Source organism: Pongo abelii, chromosome 6 (assembly GCF_028885655.2).
Source record: "Pongo abelii isolate AG06213 chromosome 6, NHGRI_mPonAbe1-v2.0_pri, whole genome shotgun sequence".
Classification (NCBI taxonomy): Eukaryota; Metazoa; Chordata; class Mammalia; order Primates; family Hominidae; genus Pongo; species Pongo abelii.
The window spans coordinates 97,523,780-97,548,151 of NC_071991.2; the positions used below are offsets into that span (position 1 = coordinate 97,523,780).

General features: G+C 39.0%; 1 protein-coding gene and 1 long non-coding RNA gene across 8 annotated transcripts in view; one reads left to right on the forward strand and one right to left on the reverse strand.

The window, feature by feature from the left end:
• MAGI2 (membrane associated guanylate kinase, WW and PDZ domain containing 2) overlaps window positions 1-24,372 on the forward strand; it is a 1,490,397-nt gene that overhangs the window by 436,009 nt on the left and 1,030,016 nt on the right. For all 7 annotated transcript variants that reach the window (XM_054559585.2, XM_054559586.2, XM_063726096.1 and 4 more), the window contains exon 2: window positions 24,159-24,275. In XM_054559585.2, the coding sequence (XP_054415560.1) occupies window positions 24,159-24,275 (117 nt within the window). The remainder of the gene's footprint in view (window positions 1-24,158; window positions 24,276-24,372) is intronic.
• Window positions 19,212-22,566, reverse strand: LOC100938365 (uncharacterized). Its single transcript, XR_151829.5, has 3 exons — window positions 22,246-22,566; window positions 20,343-20,487; window positions 19,212-19,405 (listed from the first exon to the last, which is right to left on the reverse strand). It is a non-coding gene; the product is annotated as an uncharacterized LOC100938365 (long non-coding RNA).

Below are 24,372 nucleotides of genomic sequence, written 5' to 3' on the forward strand. Positions count from 1 at the left end.
TTCTATTTGAATGTCTTTTATTTCTTTCTCTTGCCAGATTTCTCTGGCTAGGACTTTCGGCACTATGTTGAATAGGAGTGGTGAGAGAGGACATCCTTGTCTTCTTCCAGTTTTCAAGGAGAATTCTTCCAGCTTTTGCCCATTCATTATGATGTTGGCTGTGCGTTTTTCATAGATAGCTTTTATTATTTTGAAATATGTTCCTTCAATGCCTAGTTTGTAGAGGGTTATTAAATGAATGGATGTTGAATATTATTTAATGCCTTTTTTGTATCTATTGATATAATCATGTTGTTTTCTGTCTTCAGTTCTGTTTATGTGATGAATCACACTTATTGATTTGTATATTTTGAACAAAACTTGCATCCTAGGGATAAAGCCTACTTGGTCATGGTGGATTCACTTTTTGATGTACTGCTGGATTTGGTTTGCTAGTATTTTGTTGAGGAATTTTGCATCTATATTCATAAATGATATTAGTCTGAAGTTTTATATTTTTGTTGTGTCTCTGCTAAGTTTTTGTGCAGGACAATGCTGCCCTCATGGAATGAGTTAGGGAGGAATCTTTCCTCTTCAATTTTTTAGAATAGTACCAGCTCTTCCTTATATATCTGGTAGAATTTGGCAGTGAACCTGTCTGTTCCTGAGCTTGTTCTGGTTCGTAGGCTTTCTACAACTGATTCAATTTCAGAATTTGTTATTGGTCTGTTCAGGTATTCAATCTCTTCCTGGTTCAGTCTTGGCATGGTGTATGTTTTCAGAATAATTTTCTAGGTTTCTAGCTTGTTTGCATAGAGGTATTTCTCTAAGGGGTTTGTATTTCTGTGTGGCCAGTGGTAATATCCCCTTTGTCATTTCTGAATGTGTTTTTTTTTTTTTGATCTTGTCTCTTTTTAAACTTACTAGTCTAGCTAGCAGTCTATTTGTCTTATTAATTCTTTCAAAGAAGGTTTATGTTTTGTAGGGTTTTTGTGTCTCAGTTGCCTTCATTTCAGTTCTGATTTTGGTTATTTCTTGTCTCCTGCTAGCTTTGGATTTCATTTCCTCTTATTTCTCTAGTTCCTCTAGATATGACGTTGGGTGGTTAATTTCAAACCTTTCTAACTATTTTATGTGGGTGTTTAGCACTATAAACTCCCCTCTTATCACTTCTTTGGGTGTATCTCAGAGATTCTGGTATGTGGTATTTTTTTCTCATTAGTTTCAAATAATTTCTTGATTTCTGATTTAATTTTATTATTTACCCAGAAGTCATTCAGGAGCAAGTTGTTTAATGTCCATTTAATTGTATTATTTTGAGTGATTTTCTTAACATTAATTTCTATTTTTACTGCATTTTGGTCTGTATTAGTCCATTTTCATGCTGCTACAAAGAAATAAAAGAGACTGGTTAATTTCTAAAGAAAAGAGGTTTAATTGACTCAAAGTTCCACATGGCTGGAGAGGCCTCAGGAAACTTATAATCATGGTGGAGGGCACCTTTTCACAGGGCAGCAGGATAGAGAATGACTGCTGAGCAAATGGCGGAAACCCTTATAAAGCCATCATATCTTGAGAGAACTGGCTCACTATCACAAAAACAGCATAGAGGAAACTGCCCCCATGATTCAATTATCTCCACCTTGTCCCACCCTTGACATATGGGGATTGTTACAATTCAAGATGAGATTTGGGTGGAGACACAGAGGCAGCCATATCATTCCACCCCTGGCCCCTCCCAAATCTCATGTCCTCACATTTCAAAACACAATTATGCCCTTCCAACAGTCCGCCAAAATCTTAACTCATTCCAGCATTAGCCCAAAAGCTCAAGTCCAAAGTTTCATTTGAAGCAAGACAAGTCCCTTCCACCTATGAGCCTGTAAAATCAAAAGCAAGTTAGTTACTTCCTAGATACAATGGGGATATAGGCATTGGGTAAATACACCCATTCCAAATAGGAGAAACTGGCCTAAACAAGGGCTACTGGCCCCATGCAAATTTGAAATCCAACAGGGCAGTCATTAAACCTTAAAGTTCTAAAATAATCTCCTTCGACTCCATGTCTCACATTCAGGTCACACTGATGCAAGAAGTGGGCTCACATGGCCTTTGGCAGCTCCACCCCTGTGACTTTTCAGGGTACAAGCCACCTCCCAGCTGCTTTCACAGGCTGGTGTTGAGTGGCTTTTACAGGCGCATAGTGCAATCTGTGTGGATCAAACATTATAGGGTCTGGAGGATGGTGGCCCTCTTCTCATAGCTCCCTTAGGCAGTGCCCCAGTGGAGACTCTGTGTGGGGGCTCCAACTCCACATTTCCCTTCTGCACTGCCCTAGCAGAGGTTCCTCATGAAGGCTCCACCCATGCAGCAGACTTCTGCCTAGACATCCAGGTGTTTCCATATATCCTCTGAAATCTAGGTAGAGGTTCCCCAACCTCATTTCTTGACTGCTGTGCACCTGCAGGCCCAACACCACCTGTAAGCTGACAAGGCTTGGGGCATGCACACTGTGAAGCAATGGCTCAAGCTGTACCTTTGCTTCTTTCAGCCACAGCTGGAGCTGAAGCAGCTGGCATGTAGGTTACCATGTCCCAAGACTGCACAAAGCAGCAAGGGCTTGGGACCAGCCAATGAAACCATTTTTCCTCCTAGGCCTCTGAGCCTGTGTCTCACAGCCTAGGAGCTGCTGTGAAGACCTCTGACATGCCCTGGAGACATTTTTCCCCATTGTCTTGGTGATTAACATTTGGCTCCTCATTTCTTTCTTTTTTTTTTTTTTTTTTTTTTAAGACAGAGTCTTGCTCTGTCACCCAGGTTGCAGTGCAGTGACTCAATCTCGGCTCACTGCAAGCTCTGCCTCCTGGGTTCATGCCATTCTCCTGCCTCAGTCTCCCGAGTAGCTGGGACTACAGGAGCCTGCCACCATGTCCAGCTAATTTTTTGTATTTTTAGTAGAGACGGGGTTTCACCATATTAGCCAGGATGGTCTCGATCTCCTGACCTCATGATCCACCTGCCTCCGCCTCACAAAGTGCTGGGATTACAGGCATGAGCCACCGCGCCCAGCCGATTCCTTATTTCTTATGCAATTTCTGCAGCAGGCTTGAATTTCTCCTCAGAAAATGGGTGTTTCTATTGTATCACTTTGTGGGGCTGCAAATTTTCTGAAATTTTATGCTCTGCTTCCATTTTAAACATAACTTCCATTTCCAAAACATATTTTTGTGAATACATAAAACTGAATGCTTTTAAGAGCACCAAAGTCACATGCTGAATGCTTTGCTGCTTAGAAATTTCTTTCACCAGATACCCTAAATCATCTCTCTCAAGTTCAAAGTTCCACATGTCTCTAAGGCAGGAACAAAATGCCTCTAATCTCTTTGCTGGAGCATAGCAACAGTCACCTTTATTCCTGTTCCCAACAAGTTCCTCATCTCCAACTGAGACTACCTCAGCCCGGACTTCATTGTCCATATCACTATCAGTATTTTGGTCAAAGCCATTCAACAAGTCTTTAGGAAGTTACAAACTTTTGCACATCTTTATGTCTTCTTCTGAGCTCTCCAAACTGTTCTAACCTTTGCCTTTTACCCATTTCCAAATTTGCTTCCACATTTTTCGGTATCTTTACAGCAGCACCCCACTCCTGGTACCAATTTTACTGTATTAGTCTCTTCTCATGCTGCTATGAAGAAATACCCAAGACTAGGTCAGGCTCAGTGGCTCATACCTGTAATCCCAGAACTTTGGGAGGACAAGGCAGGTGGATCACCTGAGGTCAGGAGTTTGAGACAAGCCTGGCCAACATGCTGAAACCCCATTTCTACTCAAAATACAAAAATTAGCCAGGCATAGTAGTTCACACCTGTAGTCCCAGCTACTTGGGAGGCTGAGGCAGGAGAATTGTTTGAACCCAGGAGGCAGAAGTGGAAGTGAGCTGAGATCACCACTGCACTCCAGGCTGGGCGACAGAGCAAGACTCCATCTCAAAAAAAAAAAGAAAGAAAAAAAGAAAAACAGAAAAATGAAATACCCAAGATTGGGTCATTTATAAAGAAAAGAGGTTTGGTCAACTCACAGTTCCACATGGCTGGGGAGACCTCAGGAAACTTACAGTCATGGTGGAAGGCACCTCTTCACAGGGCAGCAGGATAGAGAATGAGTGCTGAACAAAAGGGGAAATGTCTTATGAAACCATTAGATCTCATGAGAGTTCACTCAGTATCACAAGAACAGCATGGGGGAAACTGCCCCCACGATTAAAGTATCTCCACCCAGTCCTGCCCTTGACACGTGGGGATTGTTACAATTCAAGGTGAGATTTCAGTGGGGACACAGAACCAAATCGTATCATGGTCCAAAAGTGTGGTTGGTATAATTTTGGGTTTTTTGCATTTGCTGAGTGTTATTTTATGCCCAACTGTTTGGTCATCTTTAAAGTATGTGTCATGTGCACATGAGAAATATGTATATTCTGTTGTTTTGTGGTGGAGAATTTTGTAGATGTCTATTAGGTCCATTTCTTCAAGCTTTTGGTTAAGGTCCTGAAATATCTTTGTTAGCTTTCTGCCTCAATGATCTGTCTAATACTCTCAGTGGAGTGTTAAAGTCTTCCATTATTATTTTGTGGTTGTCTATGTCTCTTTGTAGGTCTCTAAAAACTTGCTTTATATATCTGGCTGCTTCTGTGCTATGTGTGTATGTATTTAGGATAGTTAGGTCTTCTTTTGAATTGAGCCCTCTACCTTTATGTAATGCCCTTCTTTGTCTTTTTTATGTTTATTAAAGTCTGTTTTGTCTGAAATTAGAATAACAACCTCTGCTTTTTTCTGTTTGCTGTTTGCTTGGTAGATTTTTCTCCATCCCTTTTCTTTGAGCCTATGGCTGCCACTTCATGTGAGATGGATCTTTTGATGACAGCATATTTTTGGGTTTTGCTTCTTTATTCAACTTGCTACTCTGTGCCTTTTAATTGGGGCATTTACTCTATTTACATTCAAGGTTAGTATTGATATGTGTGGATTTGATCCTGTCATCAGGTTGTTAGCTCGTAATTACGCAGACTCGTTTGTGTGGTTGCTTTATAGTGTCACTAGTCTATGTACTTAAATGTGCTTTTGTAGTGGTTGGTAACAGTTTGTCCTTTTCATAACTACTACTTCCTTCAGGATCTCTTGAAAGGCAGGTCTGGTAGTAATGAATTCCCTTAGCATTTGCTTTTCTGAAAAGGATTTTATTTCTCCTTCACTTAGAAAGCTTAGTTAGACAATATATGAAATTCTTGGCTGAAAATTCTTTTCTTTAAGAATGCTGAATGCCCCCAGTCTCTTCTGCTTGTAGGGTTTCTGATGACAGGACTACTGTTAGTCTGATGGGGTTTCCTTTGTAGGTTAACTGACCTTTCTTTCTAGCTGTCTTTGACATTTCTTCATTATGACCTTTGAGAATCTTGTGTAGTATTTTGGAGGGGTTCTTTAAATTTTCTGAATTTGAATGTTGACCTCTCTAGCAAAGTTGGGGAAATTTTCACGGATGATATTCTGAAATATGTTTTCCAAGTTGCTTGGTTTCTATCCCCGTCTCTCAGGCATGCCGATGAGTCGTAGAATGGGTCTCTTTCCAGAATCCCATCTTTCTCAGAGGTTTTATTTATTTTCCTTGTGTTTTTTTATTTTTATTTTTCTTTGACTGAGTTATTTTGGAGAGCCAGTCTTCAAGCTGTGACTTTTTTTCCTCAGCTCGATCAATCCTGTTGTTAATACTTGTGATTGCATTATGAAATTCTTCTACCATGTTTTTAAGCTCTATCAGGTCAGTTTGTTCATATAATGTCCATTTTATCTATCAGTTCCTGTATTGTTTTCTTGTAAACCTTAGATTCCTTGAATTGGGTTTTGACTTTCCCCTGTATGTCAGTAATCTTCATTCCTATCTATATTCTGAACTTTATTTCTATCATTTCAGCCATCTCAGCCTGGTTAGGAACTGTTGCTGGGGAACTAGTGTTGTCATTTGGAGGTAAGAAGCCACTTTGGCTTTTTGAGCTGCCAGAGCTTTTGTGCTGGTTCTTTCTCATCTTTGTGGGCTAATGTTTCTTCAGTTTTTGAAGTTGATGACCTTTGGGTTTCTTTTTCTTCTATCCTATTTGATGTCCTTGGGGGGTTGATTATGGCATAAGGTGGGTTCAGTTGACTGGTTTCATTTTTGAAGGATTTTAGGGGGCCAGGGCTCAGCTCATAACTCCTGAACTGTTCTAACTCTAGGGGGCCAGTGTGGGCCATGGCTTTATTCTGTGGCCCTTGGAGGTTAGGAACCTAACTCACTGGAGGGGCCTGAATTGTTTCCAGACAGCTGGCTAGAACTCTCTGATGGGTGGTGCCAGCCTCAGCTCTTCATAGGGCAGTGGCAGCAGGATTGGTCCTCATTTGTTATGTGCCAGCAGCAGTGGCAGTGCTGCAAGTTGCATGCTCATCAGCTATGGCTGAGTATTGATGGGTACAGATGTGCTGGCCTTTGTTGGGGCACTTGCAACAGCAGTGTTGGCAGGGCATCACTGTGTGGAGATGCACGGGGCCTCACCAGTGTCCATGTATGCATTTGCATGGGCAAAAATGTTAGCATAGGGATGTGGCACTGGCAGGCATGGGACTGTGTGTCCTGTGTTCATGCATTAACATAGATGGCAGCTGCTGCTGGGGTTGGGGGCAGATCAATTGGTCTACTTTTGTAGTTTTGCACCAGTGGCAATATTGGCATAGGGGTGGGGTGCAGGTGGATGGGGGGCTGACAGTCTCCAGTTTCCATGCTAGCCAATGCTCCAACAGCAATGGCGGCACTGTTGGGGGAGTGTTGGACACTGGCAGCTGTGTCACAGCATGGTGCACACGCATCTGGCAGGGAAGGGAAGGCAAGGTCTACCCAAGCTTACTTGCCTCAGCAAACAATGTAGGGGGGTGGTTGTAGACAAGTGCATGCCAGCAAAGCAACTCAGGGGAGACTGTGGTAGGAGAAGGGCATAGGTGGACAGGTGCATGTCTGCAGGGACACTCTATTGGGGCACCCTACTGGAGCTGTTTACTGGTCAAGTACAGTCTGTTAGTGCAGGAGCTATGATGCATGCCACCAGGAGGCTACCACAACCTAGGCTTCTGAGGCTTCACTGCAATCAGGCCTAGCTGGGGTCACAGGAGAGGCCAGCAGACCAAAGGTGCTCTGGTCAGACTGGCCCAGCCTCAGGAGCAAGACCACCCTGCAATGTTCAGGTCCAACAGTTTTCTTAGGCCTTAAGTTTCCTAAGGGTGCAAGGCCGCCCTGGGGGATGGGTGTCCCTAGTAGTGCTCCACTCCAGATGCTGCCACACCAAACTCTCTGGGTTCCACAATGGCTAGAGTTCTGCCCGTACTACTTCTCTAAGCAGCACTCTCTGCCAGCTCAGTTGTCCATGGGGTTCATGTAGTCTCCTGCTGGCAGGATTCCAGGGGCCCCTGGCGAGAAATGGGTTGCTCCTTGCCTGCTCAACCCACCCCTTCTCCAGGAGTCACTGAGGGCTAGAAATAACTCCCTTTGCAGAGTTCCCTGCTTCCTGCCCCTTTGACCCAGTATCTGTGTCTTCCTTCTCTACATCTTCAATGGATCTTCCCTCTGAAGATCTGCTAGGAGTATGCCAGTCTTCTCAATGTCCCCATTTCTCATGGGGATGCTGTATATGTATAACAACAGTGTGTTTCCAACATACCATAAATTGTGTACTTCAGGTGCCTAATGAATGAAAAGACTTATAGGTGGGCCGAGGACATAATTATAATATACAACATTTTTCTACAGTAAAAACCATTCCGCATTCCAAAATAAACCTTTGGGACACATTCCGCATTTAAAATCAGTCTTGTAGCAGTTCAAATCATGATCCTATAATTGTTATAACTTCATTAGTACTGATCCATCACAACACAGACTATGGAGGCTATGTTAGTCTGTTGTTTGGAATGATATTTGCAAGGGAATTTCTTTGTGTTGTCATCGTAAAATGCAATAAAAAACAAAGCTAGATTTTCTTTTTTGTTGATTTGGGCAAGGTGTTCTGTGTCGTGATACTTTTAAGGATAAAGCCATTTGGAGTGAACCATGTATTGTACCAGATCATTGGAGAGTTTTTAAGTTTCAGCAGGTTAGAAAAAAAAATATTAGAGGACTGACCTGGCTTTTAAGAATTTTTTTTTAATTTTTCATTTTTATAGAGATGGGGTCTCACTGTGTTGCCCAGGCTGATCTGGAACTCCTATCCTCAAGTGATCCTCCTGCCTCAGCTTCCCAAAGTTCTGGGATTACAAGCATGAGCCACAATATGGTTGGCCTGACCTGGCTTTATAGTTCTTAAAACACAAAATAATGTCAAATGTTTTTCAGTTGACTTGGGGATAGAGCTTGCTAATATAAAATAAAATAAGCTTAAATATTCATTGTTTAAATACCATTTACATGTTCACTTTTAGTTTTATGAATGAAGATGTTTCAAGTATACCAAAGTATGAGCATTTTCTTTTTTTTTTTTATTATTATACTTTAAGTTTTAGTGTACATGTGCACAATGTGCAGGTTAGTTACATATGTATACATGTGCCATGCTGGTGTGCTGCACCCATTAACTTGCCATTTAGCATTAGGTATATCTCCTAATGCTATCCCTCCCCCCTCCCCCCACCCCACAACTGTCCCCAGAGTGTGATGTTCCCCTTCCTGTGTCCATGTGTTCTCGTTGTTCAATTCCCATCTATGAGTAAGAACATGTGGTGTTTGGTTTTTTGTCCTTCCGATAGTTTACTGAGAATGATGATTTCCAATTTCATCCATGTCCCTACAAAGGACATGAACTCATCATTTTTTATGGCTGCATAGTATTCCATGGTGTATATGTGCCACATTTTCTTAATCCAGTCTATCATTGTTGGACATTTGGGTTGGTTCAAAGTCTTTGCTATTGTGAATAGTGCCGCAATAAACATACATGTGCATGTGTCCTTATAGCAGCATGATTTATAGTCCTTTGGGTATATACCCAGTAATGGGATGGCTGGGTCAAATGGTATTTCTAGTTCTAGATCCCTGAGGAATCGCCACACTGACTTCCACAAGGGTTGAACTAGTTTACAGTCCCACCAACAGTGTAAAAGTGTTCCTATTTCTCCACATCCTCTCCAGCACCTGTTGTTTCCTGCCTTTTTAATGGTTGCCATTCTAACTGGTGTGAGATGGTATCTCATTGGGGTTTTGATTTGCATTTCTCTGATGGCCAGTGATGATAAGCATTTTTTCATGTGTCTTTTGGCTGCATAAATGTCTTCTTTTGAGAAGTGTCTGTTCATATCCTTCGCCCACTTTTTGATGGGGTTGTTTGTTTTTTTCTTGTAAGTTTGTTGGAGTTCATTGTAGATTCTGGATATTAGCCCTTTGTCAGGTAAGTAGGTTGAGAAAATTTTCTCCCATTTTGTAGGTTGCCTGTTCACTCTGATGGTAGTTTCTTTTGCTGTGCAGAAGCTCTTTAGTTTAATTAGATCCCATTTGTCAATTTTGGCTTTTGTTGCCATTGCTTTTGGTGTTTTAGACATGAAGTCCTTGCCCATGCCTATGTCCTGAATGGTAATGCCTAGGTTTCCTTCTAGGGTTTTTATGGTTTTAGGTCTAACGTTTAAGTCTTTAATCCATCTTGAATTGATTTTTGTATAAGGTGTAAGGAAGGGATCCAGTTTCAGCTTTCTCCATATGGCTAGCCAGTTTTCCCAGCACCATTTATTAAATAGGGAATCCTTTCCCCATTTCTTGTTTTTCTCAGGTTTGTCAAAGATCAGATAGTTGTACATATGCGGCATTATTTCTGAGGGCTCTGTTCTGTTCCATTGATCTATATCTCTGTCTTGATACCAGTACAATGCTGTTTTGGTTACTGTAGCCTTGTAGTATAGTTTGAAGTCAGGTAGTGTGATGCCTCCAGCTTTGTTCTTTTGGCTTAGGATTGACTTGGCGATGTGGGCTCTTTTTTGGTTCCATATGAACTTTAAAGTAGATTTTTCCAACTCTGTGAAGAAAGTCATTGGTAGCTTGTTAGGGATGGCATTGAATCTACAAATTACCTTGGGCAGTATGGCCATTTTCACGATATTGATTCTTCCTACCCAAGAGCATGGAATGTTCTTCCATTTGTTTGTATCCTCTTCTATTTCCTTGAGCAGTGGTTTATAGCTCTCCTTGAAGAGGTCCTTCACGTCCCTTGTAAGTTGGATTCCTAAGTATTTTATTCTCTTTGAAGCAATGGTGAATGGGAGTTCACTCATGATTTGGCTTTCTGTTTGTCAGTTATTGGTATATAAGAATGCTTGTGATTTTTGTACATTGATTTTATATCCTGAGACTTTGCTGAAGTTGCTTATCAGCTTAAGAAGATTTTGGGCTGAGACAATGGGGTTTTCTAGATATACAATCATGTCGTCTGCAAACAGGGATAATTTGATTTCCTCTTTTCCTAATTGAATACCCATTATTTCCTTCTCCTGCCTAATTGCCCTGGCCAGAACTTCCAACACTATGTTGAATAGGAGTGGTGAGAGAGGGCATCCCTGTCTTGTGCCAGTTTTCAAAGGGAATGCTTCCAGTTTTTGCCCATTCAATATGATATTGGCTGTGAGTTTATCATAGATAGCTCTTATTATTTTGAGATACGTCCCATCAATACCTAATTTATTGAGAGTTTTTAGCATGAAGGGTTGTTGAATTTTGTCAAAGGCCTTTTCTGCATCTATTGAGATAATCATGTGGTTTTTGTCTTTGGCTCTGTTTATATGCTGGATTACATTTATTGATTTGTGTATATTGAACCAGCCTTGCATCCCAGGGATGAAGCCCACTTGATCATGGTGGATAAGCTTTTTGATGTGCTGCTGGATTCTGTTTGCCAGTATTTTATTGAGGATTTTTGCATCAATGTTCATCAAGGATATTGGTCTAAAATTCTCTTTTTTGGTTGTGTCTCTGCCCGGCTTTGGTATCAGGATGATGCTGGCCTCATAAAATGAGTTAGGGAGGATTCCCTCTTTTTCCATTGATTGGAATAGTTTCAGAAGGAATGGTACCAGTTCCTCCTTGTACCTCTGGTAGAATTCAGCTGTGAATCCATCTGGTCCTGGACTCTTTTTGGTTGGTAAGCTATTGATTATTGCCACAATTTCAGCTCCTGTTATTGGTCTATTCAGAGATTCAACTTCTTCCTGGTTTAGTCTTGGGAGAGTGTATGTGTCGAGGAATTTATCCGTTTCTTCTACATTTTCTAGTTTATTTGCGTAGAGGTGTTTGTAGTATTCTCTGATGGTAGTTTGTATTTCTGTGGGATCGGTGATGATATCCCCTTTATCATTTTTTATTGTGTCTATTTGATTCTTCTCTCTTTTTTTCTTTATTAGTCTTGCTAGCGGTCTATCAATTTTGTTGATCCTTTCAAAAAACCAGCTCCTGGATTCATTCATTTTTTGAAAGGTTTTCTTCATCTCTATTTCCTTCAGTTCTGCTCTGATTTTAGTTATTTCTTGCCTTCTGCTAGCTTTTGAATGTGTTTGCTCTTGCTTTTCTAGTTCTTTTAATTGTGATGTTAGGGTGTCAATTTTGGATCTTTCCTGTTTCTCTTGTGGGCATTTAGTGCTATAAATTTCCCTCTACACACTGCTTTGAATGTGTCCCAGAGATTCTGGTACGTTGTGTCTTTGTTCTCGTTGGTTTCAAAGTACATCTTTCTTTCTGCCTTCATTTTGTTATGTACCCAGTAGTCATTCAGGAGCAGGTTGTTCAGTTTCCATGTAGTTGAGTGGTTTTGAGTGAGTTTCTTAATCCTGAGTTCTAGTTTGATTGCAGTGTGGTCTGAGAGACAGTTTGTTATAATTTCTGTTCTTTTACATTTGCTGAGGAGTACTTTACTTCCAAGTATGTGGTCAATTTTGGAATAGGTGTGGTGTGGTGCTGAAAAAAATGTATATTCTGTTGATTTGGGGTGGAGAGTTCTGTAGATGTGTATTAGGTCTGCTTGGTGCAGAGCTGAGTTCAAGTCCTGGATATCCTTGTCAACTTTCTGTCTCGTTGCTCTGTCTAATGTTGACAGCGGGGTGTTAAAGTCTCCCATTATTATTGTGTGGGAGTCTAAGTCTCTTTGTAGGTCACTCAGGACTTGCTTTATGAATCTGGGTGCTCCTGTATTGGGTGCATATATATTTAGGATAGTTAGCTCTTCTTGTTGAATTGATCCCTTTACCATTGTGTAATGGCCTTCTTTGTCTCTTTTGATCTTTGTTGGTTTAAAGTCTGTTTTATCAGAGACTAGGATTGCAACCCCTGCCTTTGTTTGTTTTCCATTTGCTTGATAGATCTTCCTCCATCCTTTTATTTTGAGCCTATGTGTGTCTCTGCACATGAGATGGGTTTCCTGAATACAGCATACTGATGTGTCTTGACTCTTTATCCAATTTGCCAGTCTGTGTCTTTTAATTGGAGCATTTAGTCCATTTACATTTAAAGTTAATATTGTTATGTGTGAATTTGATCCTGTCATTATGATGTTAGCTGGTTATTTTGCTTGTTAGTCGATGCAGTCTCTTCCTCGTCTCGATGGTCTTTACATTTTAGCATGATTTTGCAGTGGCTGGTACCGGTTGTGCCTTTCCATGTTTAGTGCTTCCTTCAGGAGCTCTTTTAGGGCAGGCCTGGTGGTGACAAAATCTCTCAGCATTTGCTTGTCTGTAAAGTATTTTATTTCTCCTTCACTTTTGAAGCTTAGTTTGGCTGGATATGAAATTCTGGGTTGAAAATTCTTTTCTTTAAGAATGTTGAATATTGTCCCCCACTCTCTTCTGGCTTGTAGAGTTTCTGCTGAGAGATCAGCTGATAGTCTGATGGGCTTCCCTTTGTGGGTAACCCGACCTTTCTCTCTGGCTGCCCTTAATATTTTTTCCTTCATTTCAACTTTGGTGAATCTGACAATTATGTGTCTTGGAGTTGCTCTTCTCGAGGAGTATCTTTGTGGTGTTCTCTGTATTTCCTGAATCTGAATGTTGGCCTGCCTTATTAGATTGGGGAAGTTCTCCTGGATAATATCCTGCAGAGTGTTTTCCAACTTGGTTCCATTCTCTCTGTCATTTTCAGGTGCACCAATCAGATGCAGATTTGGTCTTTTCACATATTCCCATATTTCTTGGAGGCTTTGTTCATTTCTTTTTATTCTTTTTTCTCTAAACTTCCCTTCTCGCTTCATTTCATTCATTTCATCTTCCATCACTGATACCCTTTCTTCCAGTTGGTCGCATCGGCTCCTGAGGCTTCTGCATTCTTCACGCAGTTCTCGAACCTTGGCTTTCAGCTCCATCAGCTCCTTTAAGCACTTCTCTGTATTGGTTATTCTAGTTATACATTCGTCTAAAGTTTTTTCAAAGTTTTCAACTTCTTTGCCTTTGGTTTGAATTTCCTCCTGTAGCTCGGAGTGCTTTGATCATCTGAAGCCTTCTTCTCTCAACCCGTCAAAGTCATCCTCCATCCAGCTTTGTTCCGTTGCTGGTGAGGAACTGTGTTCCTTTGGAGGTGGAGAGGCGCTCTGCTTTTTAGAGTTTCCAGTTTTTCTACTCTGTTTTTTCCCCATCTTTGTGGTTTTAACTACTTTTGGTCTTTGATGATGGTGATGTACAGATGGGTTTTTGGTGTGGATGTCCTTTCTGTTTGCTAGTTTTCCTTCTAACAGACAGAACCTCAGCTGCAGGTCTGTTGGAGTTTGCTATAGGTCCACTCCAGACCCTGTTTGCCTGGGTATCAGCAGCGGCGTCTGCAGAACCACGGGTTTTCGTGATCTGCGAATGCTGCTGTCTGATCGTTCCTCTGGAAGTTTTGTCTCAGAGGAGTACCCGGCCGTGTGAGGTGTCAGTCTGCCACTACTGGGGGGTCCCTCCCAGTTAGGCTGCTCGGGGGTCAGGGGTCAGGGACCCACTTGAGGAGGCAATCTGCCCATTCTCAGATCTCCAGCTGTGTGCTGGGAAAACCACTGCTCTCCTCAAAGCTGTCAGACAGGGACATTTAAGTCTGCAGAGATTACTGCTGTCTTTTTGTTTGTCTGTGCCCTGCCCCCAGAGGTGGAGCCTACAGAGGCAGGCAGGCCTCCTTGAGCTGTGGTGTGCTCCACCCAGTTTGAGCTTCCCGGCTGCTTTGTTTACCTAAGCGAGCCTGGGCAATGGCAGGCGCCCCTCCCCAGCCTCAGTGCTGCCTTGCAGTTTGATCTCAGACTGCTGTGCTAGCAATCAGCGAGACTCCGTGGGCGTAGGACCCTCCAAGCCAGGTGCAGGATATAATCTCCTGGTGCACCGTTTCCTAAGCCCATCGGAAAAGCACAGAATTGGGGTGGGAGTGGCCCGATTTTCCAGGTGCCATCTGTCACCCCTTTCCTTGACCAGGAAGGGGAATTCCCTGACCCCTTGTGCTTCCTGAGTGAGGCAATGCCTCGCCCTGCTTCGACTGGCGCACGGTGCGCTGCACCCACTGTCCGGCACCCACTGTCTGGCACTCCCTAGTGAGATGAACCCGGTACCTCAGATGGAAATGCAGAAATCACCCGTCTTCTGCATCACTCACGCTGGGAGCTGTAGACTGGAGCTGTTCCTATTTGGCCATCTTGGCTCCTCCCCCCTGGTTTTTTGTTCTTGTGATAGTTTACTGAGAATGATGATTTCCAATTTCACCCATGTCCCTACAAAGGACTTGAATTCATCATTTTTTATGGCTGCATAGTATTCCATGGTGTATATGTGCCACATTTTCTTAATCCAGTCTATCATTGTTGGACATTTGGGTTGGTTCCAAGTCTTTGCCAAATCAACAGAATATACATTTTTTTCAGCACCACACCACACCTATTCCAAAATTGACCACGTAGTTGGAAGTAAAGCTCTCCCTAGCAAATGTAAAAGAACAGAAATTATTACAAACTATCTCTCAGACCACAGTGCAATCAAACTAGAACTCAGGATTAAGAAACTCACTCAAAACCGCTCAACTACATGGAAACTGAACAGCCTGCTCCTGAATGACTACTGGGTACATAACAAAATGAAGGCAGAAATAAAGATGTTCTTTGAAACCAACGAGAACAAAGACACAACATACCAGAATCTCTGGGACACATTCAAAGCAGTGTGTAGAGGGAAATTTATAGCACTAAATGCCCACAAGAGAAAGCAGGAAAGATCCAAAATTGACACCCTAACATCACAATTAAAAGAACTAGAAAAGCAAGAGCAAACACATTCAAAAGCTAGCAGAAGGCAAGAAAGAACTAAAATCAGAGCAGAACTGAAGGAAATAGAGACACAAAAAACCCTTCAAAAGTATGAGCATTTTCTTTTGCTTTTTTATTAATGTGGATGCATTCTTAAATTGGACTTACCAAGAACAAAAACAATTGTGATATTTTTATCATTACATTTTAAAATTTTTATACTGAAACTTTGGAGTAAAGTTAGAGAGGCAATAAACCAAGACTCTAAGAAGAAAAAATTTTGCCTGCTAAATTATCTAGATATTTTGGACAACAGTGGCTTTTCTTCAGTTTAATAATCTTAGTAAATGTTTTATGTAGCAGCCTTATACCTATGAGGTTTATTAACCTTCAATAATTTTAAACTCATTCATGACTATCCTAATAGATTGCTTTTCCCTTTTAAATTTAGAGTGGTATATCTCTGTTTTTTTAAAAAAATGGATTGAATTTAGGTTAGATTATTATGTCCCTTTTTCCCATATATATTTTTCCTTTCATTAGGCTGAATTTGGTGTGACTTCCTGCTTTGTATGAAGAACATCTAATTTGTAAGAGTTAGGTAATCAAAGAAACTGATAGGATATACCCTATTATTAGACTGTATTAGCCATCTTGGTACATTATTAAAAATTTTGATACACGAGATTGTTTTCAACTTTGGGCTCATCGTTCATATTTTCAGATAATAAAATTTCAGGTACCTACTATGATGCCTGGCATATACTGAGAACTCATTTTCTCTTCTCAATGGGAGGAAATATCATAACTATAGGAACAACTCTAACATTTAGTTTGAGACAAAGGCTAACAATGAAAAATGAAACTCAATAATAATATCCCATCTGTACAGTAGTAGGGGAAAGGAAATAATAAAAAAGCTATTTTCAATAGAGCTAGAGAATATTATAAACCATTTACATTTATCTCTGTCATTCTCTCTGAAATAGCAATTATTCTCTCTAGTTTTAAATCTTCTAATGATCTGCAAATGTTTAATATATTTTGTCTTTCTTATTATTCCATTTCTTATACAAAATATGCAATACTACAAAGATTTTGAAGAAACAGCACAGATATTAAAGCGTGATTAAAAAGATTGTCTATACTCTCTAAGATTATGAATAAAATATGGAAGGGATAGAAGTTGTCATATAAGTAAAAATTTTCAGCTATGGAAAAACTAACAAACCAGGGCATCTTCAATGAGTTTTATGGCTTTTGTATGTGTGTTCCTATTTAAAATAGGCAAATTGGGAATTATTAGGGGAAGGAGAATTTTACTGCCTCATAATTTATAGACTGTCTGGTCTAGATCAAATGCATGCAGTGATTTTGTGTAGTACTCTGGCCACCTGGAAATGAGATGGGTCTCTAGATCATCAGAAATCAAAGACACAATTTCTACCTAAAAAGGGAATGGAGGCTGTTCTGGCAGGCTAGATTAGATATGTCTGTCACCTGTTTTGTGTCTGTGGCTCTTAGCTGAATCAATCAACTTTCTTGTGATTTATTTCTTCATTTTTGAGGTGAGCCAAGCAGAAACTATTTTTGAAAAAGGAACTTAACAATACAGCCCTATAATACTTTCCTGTCTATTCCTCAACTTATCCACTATCCAATAAATTAACATAAGGTACATTTGCAGTTACTCATTAAAATATCTTAAACATATGGGTAGATTTCCTTCTCTTCTAATTCCTCACAGACTGCTTTGCTTAGCTACTTTCCTACTTATTTGATGAAGATAAGGTCTGAAGTCAGTTGTCTACTGATGATGTAAGATTCCTGAATAATTGCACAACTAGAAAACAATATCAAAAAGAGTTTATTCATAGTTTTATTTCTTATGGAATATAGCTAATTTTTAAACTATAAGTAAATAGTAAAATAATTTGGTTGTCTTGTTACCAAAAGAAGTCCCAAATTATAAGATGCACTTAGTAAATATTTTATAGGAAAGCATAAAATTTAGACCTAGAGGAGATGTTATTTGGTCCTACACCCATTGTTATGGACTGAATGTTTGTCCAAAACTCATATATTGAAATCTTAACCCCCACTGTTGCAGGAAGTCAGGGACCCCAAATGGAGGGACTGGCTGAATCCATGGCAGAAGAACGTGGATTGTGAAGATTTCATGGACATTTATTAGTTCCCCAAATTAATACTTTTATAATTTCTTATGCCTGTCTTTACTGCAATGTCTAAACATAAATTGTGACAATTTCATGGACACTTATCACTTCCCCAGTCAATACCCTTGTGTTTTCCTATGCCTGTCTTTACTTTAATCTCTTAATCCTGTCAGATGAGGAGGATGTATTTCGCCTCAGGACCCTGTGATAATTGCATTAACTGCACAAATTGTAGAGCATGTGTGTTTGAACAATATGAAATCTGGGCACCTTGAAAAAAGAGCAGGATAACAACAATGTTTAGGAAACAAGAGAGATAACCTTAAACTCTGACCGCTGGTGAGCCAGGCAGAACAGAGCCATATTTCTCTTCTTTCAAAAGCAAATGGAAGAAATATCACTGAATTCTTTTTCTCAGCAAGGAACATCCCTGGGAAAGAGAATATGTGCCTGGGGGTATAGGTCTATAGACGGCCTCCCGGGTGTGGCTATCTTTTATGGTCTGTAGACTGTAGGGGTAAAATAGACCCCAGTCTCCCATAGTGCTCCCAGGCTTGTTAGGGAGAGGAAATGCCCACCTAATAAATTTTGGTCAGAACGGTTGCTCTCAAAACCCTGTCTCCTGATGAGATGTTATCAATGACAATGGTGCCCAAAACTTCATTAGCAATTTTAATTTCACGCCTGTCCTGTGGTCCTGTGATCTCCCCCTGCCTCCATTTGCCTTGTGATATTCTATTACCTTGTAAAGTACTTGATGTCTGTGACCCACACCTATTCGCACACTCCCTCCCCTTTTGAAAATCCCTAAGAAAAACTTTCTGGTTTTTGAGGCTTGTGGGGCATCACGGAACCTACCAACATGTGATGTCTCCCCCGGATGCCCAGCTTTAAAATTTCTCTCTTTTGTACTCTGTCCCTTTATTTCTCAAGCCAGCCGACACGTAGGGAAAATAGAAAAGAACCTGCGTGACTATCAGGGCAGGTTCCCCAATACCCATGGTGATTACATTAGGAGGTGAGACTATTTGGGAGGTAATTAAATTATGAGGGTGAGACCCTCATGAATGGGATTGGTACTCTTGTAAAAAGAAACATTATTTTCCTCTTGGCCATGTGTGGATATAATGAGAAGATGGCCATTTGCAAGCCAGGAAGAGTGCCCTTACCAGGCACCAGATCTGTTGGTTTAATCTTGGACTTTCTGACTCCAAAAATGTGAGAAATAAAGATTAGTTGTTGAAGCCACCTAATCTATGGTATTCTGTTAAACAACTTTAAGTAACTAAGCCACTCTCCTTTTATAGATGAGAAAAAATGAGAACCAGAAATGATTTGTGCAAGACCACTTAATGAATAAGTGTCGGGGTGGTAACTAAAACTTGGTTTTCTGATTGAAAACCTAGTGTTCTTTCTACTACAGCATTTGTGATTTATTTATTTAGCATACATTTCATGGCCTTGTATGTTAAAAAGACATTGCTTTAGATGTGGAAGAAGATATAAGAGGGTAAAAGATATAAAATGAATAGGAAACACTCTCTCCTGGGGAGCTTATAACATAATAGAAAATATAAAACAGGTCCACAAATTACAGTTTGGCCTGTTATAATGTGCAAAGTACTAAAGAGAAATGAGCAAGATGTGGAAGTTCAGAGCAGAGAGAAGACTTCTGGCTCAAAGATCATAGGAAGGGCAACTACAGAATAATTTTAAGCTGAAGGTCAGATAGAAATTCCATGGATAGTAGCAAAGGGAAGGCATTCTTATCCATAAAGTTTAATTAGTTGCAAACAACAAAGGGAAAGTTGGAGAAGCTGCCCAGAAAAATACAAGAACAGGATAATTCTGCATGTCCAAGAGAGAGAAATTATGGGTAATTTCTTCAGAGTATCACTTTCAAGATGAAGATAGTTGCATTCACGTTCTTTGGGCACTCTGCTTCTATAGCCATTTCCTGGAAGAAACATTTTGATTGACTAAGTAAGGGCAGAGTAGCTCAGCCCAAAGACCCACTACATGTACTGAATGATATAGCTACTCAATAAAAAAAAAAGAAAAAGAAAGAAGAGAGAAAAAAAGAAAGAAAGAAAGAAAGATCTTCTACCAAAAGAACTTGGTACAAGATAAAGAGCAAAGTTAAATGCAAAAAGTAAAGCACAAACTAAAATTAAATATTCACCACAGTATTTTGTTGAGTGTGATTGAAAAACAAACAAAGATAAATAAAATGATTAGAACATTAGAGTAGCTTGCTTTGACTGAAGCACAGGATGAATAGATGACATCAAAATGAGCCAAACCCTGGTGGTCATCCCCACCTTTCCCCTCTCTACTTAACCCCTACTATCCCAATTAGTGAACTGCTTTCTCCAGTTTACACTAATAAAAGTTTATAAGGTACACTTTCATTCCAGAAGCAGTTGACTCAAGGGGAGGGGAAGGTTGAGCTGATGGTCATGTCTGAGTGAGGGATGACACTACCTTACTAGATGGGACTACTAGCAACCAGACCCTTGGCACAAACATTATAGACCCTAGCATGTTTCTCCCTCAAATTTTGAAAGAGTGGCATTTGCTACAATGCTGGAGCTAACAAATTGCCTTAAGGAATATACCAAGGAGATTATGTCCCTCCAATCCAAGCAGCATCTTCTTCCTTTGTTTCCTTAGTCTATGTATTCAAGTAATAGAAATGACAAAGCAGTCAATTTCTACTGAGGGCATTCCTGAAAATGATGGAAACCTTAGAAATGCAGACCAGTTTTGAATGTTGGGACTTGGTGTTTTCTCCTCAAATAGACCATAGGTGTTGCTCCCCAGTGCTTCCCTCACTCCCCACCCCACCACTGTTCTAAACCCAGTACCACACTCTTTATGTGAGCTTCACTTACCTCGTTTGCAATAGGAAGAGTTTGAACTGAGCTCTATTCCAAACGTTCTTCTTAAGTTATATTCTGATGTTAAGTTCAAAAGCTTGACTGGGGTCATGTTGAGAAAAAACTTGACTGCTTTGTACTAAGAAGTTTGGTCTTCAGACTATAGAGGATGAAAATTAGGTACATGTTTTTCGGAATTGTAAGTTTCAAATCCTTTCCAGCTCTCTCATTTACTAAAAGTGTCACTTCAGAAGGCATTTAATACTTGTCTACAGTCATATTTTTAAAAATACAGGAAATAAAAATTTTTTCACGTAACTAAATAAAATAAGTCAATAGTTATTCAAATATAATAGCAAGTAAGAGCCACTGATTTTTTTGAAGGAAAAAGTACAAAGGCTAAAGCATGCAGCGAGACATTAATGTTGCCAGTGCTCTTCTCAACAAAATGATTGATGTGTGCATCCTATGAACTACCAAATCTAGGAATCATTAACACATGATACAGCAGAAACTCCACAAACAATAAAAGTAAAATAAAACATTTATAACTATGGAAAATAAGATAGCAAATTATTTATTTTAACAATAGATAACATTTATTGTACAATTTTTAGAACTCCGTATTTTTTAGCTTGCTTTAAAAGGCTAACTTTTAAACCTCAAATCAGATCATTTTGAGACTCAAACTCTACTTTTTGAGGACATCATTGCCCAATGTCTGTTGTTTAATTCCTCTCTAATTGAAATTTCTAATTGAGGATAAATATGCCTTTATACCTATGTATGTGTATGTGTATACATTATATATACATATATGTATCACACATACATATAACACATGTATATACACACATACTGTACATATACATATATGTGTTATACACACATACTGTGCATATACACACATGTATTATACACATTTATATATGTGTATATATGTGTATATATACATACACAAATTATATGTGTATATATACATATGCATATAACAGATATGTGTGTATATATATGTGTGTTTTAGGATCATGTACAGTTGTTCAACTATATTAGTTTTAAAAGAATGCTCAACCAAAATAGTTTTTTTAATGAGTGTTTACTTTTTCTCATATAACAAGAAATCTTAAGATATGTAGTTACCGACATTGTTTTTAGCTGTTTAGTAAAGCCATTAGGAATGCAGGCTGTTTCTAACCTCTACTCCAGTGTCCTGAGCATGGTGAATTTTTCCTTGTGCTTGTCACTGCACTTCATGGTCAGAATATGGCTGCTACATCTCAGATATTATGTCCATTTCCTTCTGGGCTAAGTGTCAATGGCCAGAACATAGCTGCTAAAAGCTGCAAGGGCAGTTAGGAAAGTGGAGAATGATTGAATGACTTTCCAGACCACTGTGATCCATGTCCTGAGGCTCAGCAGGTTTCTGCCCAAAACTAAATCAGAGCTCTTTTAAAAGGAAAGAATAATGGAAGGAATATTGGGTAGGCAACTAGCAGAATTTGCTGTAAGAATACTGGATTAATAAAATTGCCTGACTTGAAAGATGATAAACTGTAGAGGATAACAAAGCATTTGGGAAATAGGAGGAAAGAGAAATCCTTCCAAAACAAAGGGGATTGTATGTGAAATTTTGTTATAATTTATGACAACTCATTTAATTAGTGAAGGAAATTTTATATTGATTCTTAAAAGTTTCGACAGGTCCTTCTATGAAAAAAAGGATACAGTCATTGAAATGAATAAATAGACTTTTTTGTTGTTTTCTGAGGTAGATAACTTTCAAGAAATGTAATTCAGTATATCTGTAGTAAAGAAAAAAAAGGTTTAAACTGATAATATATTTTTAGGGATAAGAATCATCCTGAATTACAAAATGTGAATTTATCCACATTAAATTAGGTGAGTGATTCTGGCTTACCTTAATAAGGAGACTACATCTGTTGTTCTATAGTTGGCATTTTCTTAGGATGCCAGAAAGGATCTCATCACTTGGTATGTCCCACATATTAGATTGAAAGAAAAGGAGAAGGAAGAGGGGGTGCAGTTGCCAAAGGACCTGTAGCCTTAGAATCCGGCAGAAATGACAGCTGAGAGCAGTCACAGGCATGATGCTTACTCAGTAGGTGTGATGAATTAGCAAGGGTAAGCAAGTATTGCTGACTGGAAAAAAAGAAGAAGAAAAAGAGAATTTCGGGATTTCTAAACTATTAGCTACTTCAGTGTGGTGCCAGCAAGTCCAAGACATATGGAAACACAGGGCATATGGAGATGTAAATAATAGGTAATTGTTGCAATTGTGTAATGGCAGTTTCAAATGACTTTTATTTCTGACTGCTCTGCTTCTTTGGCTGAGAAAATGGATTTGAATTTGGAAAATTATATGTTCAGCCATTCCGGATGTAATATTTATGTACACCCAACAAAAAATATTTTCCTTTTATGTCATTTGATTTCCACTATCATATTATATTGGGTGGAAAAATAGATTAAGAGACCATTTGCTCAAATATGAAAGAAACATCATCTGGAGGGTAAGAATTTTGACAGTTAATTCAGTTGAAAATGATATGTTGCAGTTAAAAATGGCATCTCATTGAGACTATACCTGCAGATTAGGAGGCAACTGAAATGATGGATTTTGAAAACTTTAGAAATGTTACAATATGTAAGTCTATTAGCTACAGTTTATGTCAAAGCTGTTTGTTTTGCACATGTGCACACCTACATAATGCTAGCTTGTGTGATCATGTTAGTGCAAATTGATTTATGAATTCTAATTCTGAGATTCAGAAAGATTTGAAGGAATATAATTTTATGATTATTGCAGATTTCCAGTTTCTTCTATCTTTAATTGTTTGTCTTGGCTCAATTGCCCTGGTGTATTTGACTGAAACAATAAGAGTTTCAAGAATTCTTACTTATATTTTTACTGGTATTTTGATTTATAATTAATTCTTTCCAGTATGGAAATAGGAAAGGTTTTAAGATAAATCTTTATAAGTTAACAAGTTATCTTTAAATATCAAATAAGTATTTGATAGATCTACATTATTGGTTTTTCAGCTATATCCCAGTTTATTTTTTATTAGATTATAAGGTCAAAGAGGCGCACAATTGTTTGTATTGAAAAAAGGAAAAAAAAAACCTACATTCTTTCAAACCTTGTCTCTTGTTAAACACATTTGTACATATACTACAAAATAAAGAAATTACTTTTATTTATTGCATAAAAGGAGTAAAATCATTAATATTTGTGTAGGTTTTTCTTCTTTAACTTTTTATACCATCCTACTTAACTAAATCTAGAGCAACTTTCAATAACTTAAAAATCTTTTCAGACTTCTAAGACATTATGCTAAGTAAAATAAGCCAGTCACAAAAGGGCAAATATTATATATTCTACTTATATGAGGTACCTAGAGTAGTCAAATTTATAGACAGAAAAGTGGTTTCCAGGATTTGGGGTAGGATGGAATGGGAAGGAATGAATAAATGAGTAAATAGTCTTTTTAGCCATGCAATGATATGTACTATAATATTTCAGTATGATTCAAGAGTAACATATCTTTTACCATGATATAGGCTTCATTCTAAATGAAAGATAAATTTAGGAATACATGCAAAGCATTGAACATAGACTTGGCAGGCAATTATTGTCTCAGTAAGTGTTATCTCTATTATCATTGTGGCAGTAAATGTTTGAGAAGATCAAAAGAACACTTTGAAATAATGCATCTTTTTAATAGGTTCCTGAGTATATTGATGACAGAATCAAATTACATGCTTAAAATATTTTCCAACATCCCTTACCAAGAAACTTTTTTATTTTAGGAGGAATTGTTGATAAAGACCTTCGTCACTACCTCAACTTACGATTTCAAAAGGGTTCTGTGGACCATGAGCTTCAGCAAATCATTCGTGATAACCTCTACCTCCGCACGGTGCCATGTGAGTACAATGGGCAGTATTAATATTTTTATGTTAAGAGATAAATGTTTAGCTATATATTCATTGATTAAAAGAAAGTGAAATTGCACTTATTTTT